This window comes from Empidonax traillii, unplaced genomic scaffold (genome assembly GCF_003031625.1).
Source record: "Empidonax traillii isolate 1590-97213 ecotype Southwest subspecies unplaced genomic scaffold, ASM303162v1 scaffold138:size3245559, whole genome shotgun sequence".
In the NCBI taxonomy this organism is placed as follows: domain Eukaryota; kingdom Metazoa; phylum Chordata; class Aves; order Passeriformes; family Tyrannidae; genus Empidonax; species Empidonax traillii.
The window spans coordinates 2,721,174-2,731,521 of NW_020955331.1; the positions used below are offsets into that span (position 1 = coordinate 2,721,174).

General features: G+C 37.5%; 1 protein-coding gene across 3 annotated transcripts in view; it reads right to left on the reverse strand.

Moving 5' to 3' along the window:
* The window catches only part of ATP13A3 (ATPase 13A3), a 45,744-nt gene that overhangs the window by 29,058 nt on the left and 6,338 nt on the right, over positions 1 to 10,348 (reverse strand). For all 3 annotated transcript variants that reach the window (XM_027884115.1, XM_027884116.1, XM_027884114.1), the window contains exons 3-9: positions 9,572 to 9,745; positions 8,613 to 8,783; positions 8,232 to 8,302; positions 4,538 to 4,618; positions 2,699 to 2,768; positions 1,718 to 1,852; positions 845 to 917 (exon numbers count right to left, since the gene is read on the reverse strand). In XM_027884115.1, coding sequence (XP_027739916.1) covers positions 845 to 917; positions 1,718 to 1,852; positions 2,699 to 2,768; positions 4,538 to 4,618; positions 8,232 to 8,302; positions 8,613 to 8,783; positions 9,572 to 9,745 — 775 coding nt within the window. The remainder of the gene's footprint in view (positions 1 to 844; positions 918 to 1,717; positions 1,853 to 2,698; positions 2,769 to 4,537; positions 4,619 to 8,231; positions 8,303 to 8,612; positions 8,784 to 9,571; positions 9,746 to 10,348) is intronic.

Below are 10,348 nucleotides of genomic sequence, written 5' to 3' on the forward strand. Positions count from 1 at the left end.
AGGAGGCTGAACATGAGCCAGCAGTGTGCCCAGGTGGCCAAGAAGGCCAATGGCATCCTGGCCTGCATCAAGAACAGTGTGGCCAGCAGGAGCAGGGAAGTGATCCTTCCCCTGTACTCTGCGTTGGTGAGGCCACACCTTGAGTATTGTGTTCAGCTCTGGGCCCCTCAGTTCAGGAAGGACATTGAGGTGCTGGAGCAGGTCCAGAGAAGAGCAACCAGGCTGGTGAAGGCACTTGAGCACAAGTCCTATGAGGAGAGGCTGAGGGAGCTGGGGTTGTTTAGTCTGGAGAAGAGGAGGCTCAGGGGTGATCTCATCACTCTCTCCAACTCCCTGAAAGGAGGTTGTAGCCAGGTGGGGGTTGGTCTCTTCTGCCAGGCAATCAGCAGCAGGACAAGAGGGCACAGGCTTAAGCTCTGCCAGGGGAGGTTTAGGTTGGATATTAGAAAGAGTTCTTTACAGAGAGAGTGATCAGGCATTGGAATGGCCTGCCCAGAGAGGTGGTGGATTCACCATCCCTGGAGGTTTTTAAGATGAGGCTGGCTGTGGCGCTGAGTGCCATGATCTAGTAATCATAGTGGGCTTGGATCAAGGGTTGGACTTGATGATCTTGGAAGTTTTTTCCAACCCAGTTAATTCTATGATTCTACGATTCTATGATCTGGAAGGCTAATCCTGAACAGAGTTATGCTAGCTCCATTCCACTCTGCAACTTCTCCTTTTCCCTTGCAATTTTGCTAAGAGACTCAAGCATTTCAATCTGGTCAAAGAAAGAACACTCACTTTACAATCACACTTCATAAACAATTTAAATTCAACCTTCCAAACCACCTGTGAAATTTACCTTGGTTTCCTCTGCAGACAGAAACCCTTACAATGCTGTGAGTTGCTACCATGTCATGTAACATAACATATTGCTGCAAAGGGAAGAAAAGATTGTTATTGAAAAGTATAGTTTGTCTTCTTCTAAATGCACATTCTAGCTCTACAATTAGAATTGATGAGATTCTGTAATAACATTGTTTAACAACAAAATGTTACTCAAAACATTCTCTTGAACATAGTTTAGAAAACTTATGGGCAAATAAAATTTGAGTGCATCAACCTGTACAGGCTCCCACTTCAAACAGCACTCGGGAAGCAAATACACTCTGTCATGTGAAATGTTATAAAAATGTTTGGCCATTCACATACAAAAGTAAAAGTAGTTGTATGAACTTGAACTAATTAAGGTAACAGGGCTTTTTTCCCCTCCTCTGATCTGAATCCAGAGACTGCAGTTTAAGGATGATTACTACTTTGATTTCCATCAGCTACAGCTAAGTCTACCGAGAAAACTGAATGACCAATTTGACAAATCCACACGTTACACCAGTGCTCAATTCTGTTGGGCTTTTTCAAACAGAAGCAAACAAGGCAAGACAGAATCACCTCTGTCAATACAACTTATTACATAAACTTGTGTCTGGGTTTTATTTAAGTAAGGTAGAGTTTCTGTTACCTGAGGCCAACCTACTAATTCATCAGCATGGAGAGTTAGCAACGGTCTCCAAGAAAATTGTAAATCTAAATTCTTTCAGCTCAAAAAGGCAAAATGTGTAACAATATTCTACCTGGATAACTCTGAAAAATTCTTTAAGATTTGTGGGCAATTTCACACTAAAATAAGTCAATTAATGAAAAGCCAAAAAGATGCATCTATTTTTTTTGCACTTACCTTTCTAACGGTGTAGAGTGAGCTAACAATGGATATTACAGACATGATCACAATTGCTAATGCATAGTAGTGATACTCATCAGTGATCCACAATATCACACTGAACAACTGGAAAATGTAAAAAGGGTTGAGAACCTAAAAGAGTGACAGAACATTAAAGTTACACCAAAAGGTCACATGGGTTCTCCATCAGAAGAAAGTCAAAATTATCCTCCTCCATGAAGCAGACAAACATTTCAGTTCTTTATACATATTTTTATCTGTTCTGCCAAGCTGATCCCACTTTTACACTACTTCCTTGACCCCTTGAAAACACAGTTCTCACTAAAATAATACACAAATGCATTTTGTGCAAATGAAGACTGCATGCATTTTCCCCTACACCTAAAAGCAAAATGATAGGAACATCTGATGCACTTTCAGTGATAATTCTTAAATTAATTGGGATGTTATTTTCTATTTCTTATTAATAAATGCACTGATATCTCAAGTTTTTATTCTGTTATTTCAGGTTGGAGAGTTTGTTCAAAATTCTATCGTGCATTATTACAGCACATGGATAACAAGCCAGTTATTCAAATCCACCTGATATAACAAAAATGGAACAAATCCAACAGAAGTATATACAACACCACATATGTTGTAATATATGATCCCTGGGTTCCTCAGGGAGAACACTTTATGTGTTACTTTATATGTTGGATTAACTAAAAAAAAATAAATAAAGTGCTGACCCTTTCAAAGAATTCTGACATGTTTTCTAACATCCTTGCTAAGGCATCAGGTTGTGAACTCTGAAGAGTTTACAGCTAAGGCCTCTTAGAGCCTTAGCTCAAAGGGGAGCTGAAGAGCTCAAAAAAAATGGTCCATACAATTTTGCTTTACAGTGCTGGGCTCTGGGGAAAGGTTTCCAGTAGTCAATAGTCATTGCACTTCAATGACATAATTTTTTCCTTTAATTTGTTAAAGAAAAGATCTTACCTCCTTAACCAGAAGCTTAAAAATGGAAGGCACTTTCACAGCAATTTCATTTACTCCATAGAATGCTCTTCTGCATTAAAAAGGAAGAAAAGAATAAAAAAAAGATAAGAGTTTTATTTAGAGTCTTACTGATGTGACAGTAATTCTATTATTATGGGAAAGTCTAACATATTACTAAATCTGTAGTACCTTTTATTTATCATAGTGTTTCAAAAGGTGTTTATCAAAAAACATTTACACAGTGAGATGTTCCAATACGAAGTAATTATTTTATACTTCAATTTAAACTGTAACTTAATTTTAGGTTCTTTCATAACAAGATCTTCCTGTAAGCTATATATAGGTCCAGTGTTATTAAATATGTCATTCTGAAAGCCAATAGGTGATTCTCATTAAACTAAGCTCAAACAAGTGTTAACTCTTACCCTACAGTTAGACACAGGTCCTGTATCCTAGTTTCACTCTTAGAATGAAGAAAGGCAAATCATGAAAGGAGGAGCAAGAAACTAAGCTCTGACGGGATCCACGACAGTTAAATGTCAGTGAAGTGGAACAGCCCTTAAAATATGATCTGAGGGGAAAGGCTTTTATTGTAGTAAAAGACACAAACTGCCGGAAAATGAAATGACGAGCAAGCAGATGCTTCCATATTTTAACCTCTAAGAAGGTCTCATTTGCCAAGAAATCAGCCAGGAATGCAACAGAATCAAAACTATTCTAGTTTTGGTAGTGTATCAATGAATTAGAATACTAACAGTAAATATCACAACATACAGTCCAGCTTGCTGTTCACAACGGAGAACTAAAAAATCCCTGAACTACATGCCATTAAATTACATTTTAAGACTTTTTTTCTAGACTAAGTTCTTCTCTACTTATGCACTCCAGCTGTGTTACTTGACAGACATATTTACACCATCAGTCTATAATAGCATCTTAAAATATTAACTATTTTCCCCCAAGTTATTTCTTGACAATCATAATTTAAAGAAAAAGTAGAGAACACATTTAGCCCCAACCAACCAGAGACAGAGCCATGTAAGCTATACAACACACTTGAAGTCCTAAGACCTGGGAAGCTTCAACCTGCTCTTCCTAAAAATCAGAAATTAGTTGCAGTTTAGGCCAGGTTTGCTACTTCCTGGCATCCAATAATCCTTATTAGCCATCTAGCACACTATCCCCTATTTCACAATGACCACTAGCCAAGGATGGGAAAGAAATCAAGTAGCAGCACAATGATCTCGCTCAGCTTTCCCTTCAAGCTGTCAACAATCTGCAGCTTGAGGCAATTGAGAACCTTTCCAGCTAAAGAACACCTAATGGACTTTTCCACTGGGCATCAGTCTATTTGCCCCTGAACCTGTACACATCCTTCAACAATGACAGTACGTTGTGGTAACATTTATGCTGCTTAAAGGTGAGTTATGTGGAAAAAATTACTATATCGAGTTTTATATCAACTGTCAAATTTCACTGTACACTCGTCAAAGTGGTTGAAAACATAGTGTCAGCTAATACTTTTGTACCTTCATCCTATTTCAAAATGTTAAGTACTAAATAAGATTTCAGAAATGTATTCTGAATGACTTTAATCAATCCAATTCCCATGGTCAGTGTTGGTTGAGAAAAGTAAGTCAATATAATATCAGAGCCTAGTTCCTACTCAATCTATAGGTAAGAAAAGCAAGGATTCCATACATATAACAGCCTTCTTTGAAGGAAGTGTAGCAGCCTGTCTGCAAACACTGCTCACTCTATTGTCTTCTAGTTTCGTTAGCACTCTGATCACGGGTAATGGAATAAAAACAATTCCTCCCTCAAATACTGCAATATTACCTGTAATCATGCATTTCCTTTGTCAGCCCTGTGCTGTGTTCATTGTGAATTGCAGAGCAGAATGTAGATTCATCTAGACCTCTAAGTAAAGGAAAAAAGTCAATGAGTTATTTAAGAAATCTAATATTCAAAAGTAAGTCTTCAGTAACTCAAGAAAGTTAGGTCTTTGCCAAGAGGTGCACTGTATTATAAAACAACCAAGTCTATGTTTTAAGTCGGTTTTGTCAGAACTACAGTTACCAATGAAACGTTACCAATAGGTTTTTGGTTGGTATGTCTTACTCTGTAGGATAGTCATAACTATTTCAAGCAAATAGGAGACACATTTAAAAAAATGCAGTAAAATATTTGCATAGCTAGGACTCAAAGGCCTCTAAAAAGTGAGCAATCAATACGCATTACATTTCTTCAAATTATTTTCAGTGGACTCTAAGTAGTACAGGAAGTACTTTGGAAAAAATTATTAGTCAATTTATTAAATAAATCTATACCACAGGTATTTTGCAGCATCTTGCTATCAAAATGCTATCCATGACTAGGAAAAGTACAGTCCACATTTTCAGTTAACACCAGAAGACTCATCTTCACAGGGCTCTTCTACATGATGTGAAAGTGAATGCTGCACTTTACAAGATCTGCAGATAAGCAAGCACACCTGAAACATCATTATGTTTGCACCTATGAGATCATTTTAACTACCAAAGTCAGTAAATCAGACAGTATCATGACGAATATCCAGGCATTTGCATACTTTGGATGCAAAGGAAAATATCACTACCTTCCAAAAGGCTTTCACAGATGCCATGACAAAACCAACACTATGCCACATAAGTCTGTTTTATATATCTAACAAGTTATCTGTCAAAAAGAATTCACAGTTTGTCCCAGTGAAACAAACAAATAAACAACTCTTTATTGTGCATATACAGTAATAATTGCTTCCATTCTGTAAAACACAGGGAAAACTTCAACATCCTAAAGCCTAGGATCACATTTCCACCAATTGCTCAGAAAAGAACAGAAGGTGAAAATGATGAGTTAACCTGACCTCAGGTTTACAAGTTTTCTATAACATTTTTTAAGCTCAAGGATTTTAAAAATATAATTTTTTACTAAAAAAAAAAAAAAAAATTTAAATTAAAAAAAAACATACAAATCTCTGCTAATTTTCTTGCCATTCTATCCCAAATGATTCAATCTTTCTTTTCCTGCAGGAAAAGGAATGTAACAATGTATTTAAGAAGGGTACCCAAAATTAAGTGCTCGATATGTAAATAAGCATACCTATGTGTGCAATGTCCATGTAAAGATAGAGCTTCTAGCAGGATGTTCTCTGCTTTTTACAGTACTGGTACAGACTGAATTCCCAGGGCATTAAAAAAAAGAAATCCCTGTGTGCACACAGTTTATTACATAAAGCACTCATCAACCCATTCAGAGACTCAGTTGACACTAGCTAAAACAAAACAGACATCCAAGGTCAGAGCTGCATCCTCTTTGGCTTTGTGACCAAGTCTGATTTAGTTTAAGAACAATTACACTTGCATTTCCTGTGTTTAAAACAGTGATCTTTAATATGACAGTAATATAAAAACAATGATATGAAACTCAAGCTCTCATAACTGAATCAGTTGCCCAAGAAATCTTAATTTGCCTCCCTTCTGTGCTGTGCTACATCTTTTATTATGTGATCAAACTGTTTCGTCCCTGAGTACTTGCACAAGCAGCTGCACAGAGTGAATCTTCTCCATGATGCAAGACTGTGCTTAGATCACAAGTGTGCTGCCTGCCTTACAGATTTTACTGTAAAAGCCTTTGTCTCATATACTGTCTTTTCTTAAATATTAACTTGATTTTCTACCATCTTATTAGGTGATACCAACTTTTGGTTTATACATTTAAACTGAAGAGCAGAATAAGAAAATGTATCTTGGCAAAGAACAAATTTTTAAGATTTCTTTTCAGATTAATTATCATTCATAAGCTCAGCTATTATTTTGCATGTGGTATCCAGTACTTCACTAAATGACCATTCACTTTAGAGAAAAGTTATAGCAAACTGGCACTTTTATCTGACCTTGTGAAAAAGGGATTTAGTGCTCTAACAGTATCCAGAGTGTCTCCTCTGAAAGATCCAGATCTTTCTCCTCTTTATTATTCAACAGCTAAATAATGATGTCCAGCTCACCTACTGCACCTTACTAAACAAGTGGTCAGGCTCAGTCATGGCTAATACATCAAAAAATTGAAAGTTTGGCTTATCAGCAAGAATGTGACTGAGTAAATGCTCACGTAACTTCACAGGCATATCTGAGATTTTTTCCGGGGCTTATAAATTGGCTGAGTTATCACAAGAACATCAAAAGGCACGGTGAAACAGCCAACAAATGCCAAGTTTCAAGTCACTGCTTTAATGCTAAGGAACAACATTTTTTTCTAAACACGTGGAGTTGTATGATTTTTTTCCACTACCTGTTCTTAACATACAAGTGAAGTTTCTTAATCTCATCTGTGGCAAATATTCCCTTTGAACAATTTAATTTAGGAACACTATAGGCATGGAAACAGGACTTTGTGATGCAAAATGGCAAGTGTTACTACCTGCACCACTTTAATTCATGAGAGGCTTAACATAAAAAATGCATATAAAGCTTTGAACTATTTATATGTGAACTGAGACATTTCTACCCTCTCAGAGGAGGACTGCTCAGTTTTGTAACTACTTGTGTTATGATAATTTCTTTAGAGTGCTTTAATTGCTGATAACTTTCCATATCATTTGCCCATACTTTTTTAAAACATAATCACTGGCACAATATGTTTCTTCTTAGTGAAATTTTGGCTGTTTTTCTTTCCTGAAGTCCCTGGTTATGAGTTTTTTCTATACGTAGTGCTTGACCTCTTCCACATGATGGTTCAATGCAGTGAACATTGATTTAGTTCTAAAAGAGGTTATGTTTCTGATTTGAATTAATTATTTTAACGGGCAGTTGCCAAAAATGGAGAAGCCTGTGCTCATTTAACTTGTGGCACTATGAGAAGGCCTTACCAGCAGCATGAGAAAAAAGAATCTTCTTTTTTAACCCTAATATCATGCAACAGTGCTGCTAGATAAAAGAAACTACAGTGCATCACAAGCTAGCACTGCCCACTAAAAGGCATTTTTATCAATGCAACAGACCTGTTTATGTTACTAAAGAGTAACAAAAGAGGGATCAAATTCAGCTCAACTAGACCAAAGTGTAGCAGAAGACCTACACCAACATGAGCAACAAGGTATTTTGTGAATTCCTCTTTTCCCTAGATACTACCTTTCGGCCCAGCTCAGCAGCAACACAAAAAATGTAAGTTATTCCATCGCAAGCAAATTTTTTGAGAGCTTACAGAAGTAGAACTACTATCTATAAACAGGTGCTCTGATTTTCAAATAGCACTCCAAGAACAGGCAAATAACCTGCAGAGGCATGCAGCCTGTCACCCTGCAGGAATCATGCTCGCTGAAGGCAGATCAAACAAACACCTTCCTTCCAAATTCACACCGACTTAAAATCTCCCTGCCCTCACTACGGTTCAAACAAAGACTCAGTGACCTAAAACAGCTGCTCAGAATATGACATCAATTTTCACCATGTTCTATTGCACATTTTAAAAAATGCAGTTTGAAGCACAACACACATGCAAGAAGTATTCTTACCGTACAACATCAAAATTTTGAACTGAATCATTCCAAAAATACTTCACACTGTGATGAGTGAAATAACGAATCTGCAAAGGCAACAGACACAGATATTAAACTGGCACCACTTAACACCTCTCTCCTGACTGAATTTATTCTGGGCAGTGACAGTAAGGGAATTTAGAAAAGCTTCACTGAAAAACAAATACTTTTCTCTCAACATAATCTTTCAAGCATTCCACAGTTTCCAGTAAAAGGTTATTTTGGGTGTGTTCCACCCAAAGAATGAGTTAGCCTTCTAGACAAAAGCAAAAGCTCAGGTGTGTTGCACTGTGTTTACTCTCAGTAGTACTTGAGATACTTGACAATTAGAAAGCACAGTATTGCAGGTGTACTTACAGGCAAATATTTTTTCGAATCGTTTTTATTCTCTTCTGCGGCAGATTCACAGAAATGAACAGCATGGCCATTTGAAACCTTGTGTACTATACGGTTAGGATTCTGTAGGGGATTGGCTCCCAAAGAAGGCATAACGCGAACTTTTGCACAAAACCATATCTTGAATTCATCCTTAAAAAGGGGGGGAGGGAAATGAGTTAGTTGAAAGAGCATTTAAACAGCATTTTACTACAACAGCTGTAGCAAAATGTGTCAACGGCAGATAAAAGATTAGCAGAGCCCACCCATAATTACAGAATATCCCCAATACCAGCTACCTTAAGAATAATTTTCTTTCCACAATTCTAAAAGCATATTTTTTGCACCAGAAGATCTATTTTTTTGTAAGCAATGAATCTTGGTACCTGAAGTTTGACATATGCAGGCCTTCACAATTATTCTGTAGTGGGAGGAAATATGGGATTGCTATGCATTCAGCTGCACCCACCCCAAAGCTTCTGATAAATGACGACTAAACACAAGATCATAACGAGGGACTACGCATAGCAATTGTGCAGGAAGAAAATCTCTTAAAATCAAACAATACTTGGGGTCAATAGTTACACCTTATTTCAACAAATATATCTTTGCTGAACAAGGAGGGGAAACTTGCAAAACACATTATCAGCTTATATGAAAACAGTCTCTGTTCTGTAACTTTTGATGACAACAGCATTCATGTATTTAATTCTTAAAATGGAAAGCTAAAGACTTTCTTTTTGCTATGTCAGCTGCAAACAGCTGTGAGTCTTCCCATGCAGCAGCAAACCTACATACAGTACCAAGGAGCAACAATTCTGCAGTGCTGTTAACCACAACTGTGTCTACACTGCAGGCAAGGATTTGTGTATTCCAGCAAGCAGGAAGAGGGATGCCGAGGAACTGCAAACTGGGAGAAGCACATCCCCCTCTAGACTTACAGTTGTTCTCAGCAGAACCACTTCACAGTCTTTGAGCGTAGTCCTTTTGCATGTTGCTTTCACACGCCACTGAGGCATCCAGTAGAGGAGGAGGAGAAGAAATCCACCAGAACAGATCACTCCTACAGTAACTAGCACCAACTTCCAGCGACACAGATCATAGCCATAGATCTCCTGCATGGAAGCAGAAACAAGTAACAATGACCCCCTTAAACTACTCTGGCTCGGGATGCCAACATTAATTTTTCATAGCATGCAGTATTTAAAGAAAATCAAATTTCAAAACCATTTTCTCTTCTTGCTTTTCTGGGGGAAGGAAAGATTTAAAAACATTTAGCACATGGTGGAGTGGCAGAAAAAAGGAACATTGTTTTGCTCGGTCAGAAATACAAACATCAGTAAAAGCCTGACAGAGGCAGCTCACCCACACTGTGTGAAACATTTCACTGCAGGACCTGGCTCCTCTCTACACGGCTCCCTAAGGACTGAGGCTGCAACACAACCTGCCTTAACTCTCACTGAACGACATTTTTGACCACAACACATCACAGGTCAGTAAGCAATAAAGAGTAAAATCAAGTGGTTTTCTCAAATGCTGATTTTACAACATTAGCATTTGATTAGCTATCATATACACTTTTGAATTACTGCAGGCTGAATTTCATAGTTTCTAAACAAATCTGTAAACATATTTATCAAACACTACTTTTAGTGGTTTGTTTTGTCTGTCATTTACCAAGAAATGTCCCTGGTGGTGAAGTGGTTAAAGCACAGCGC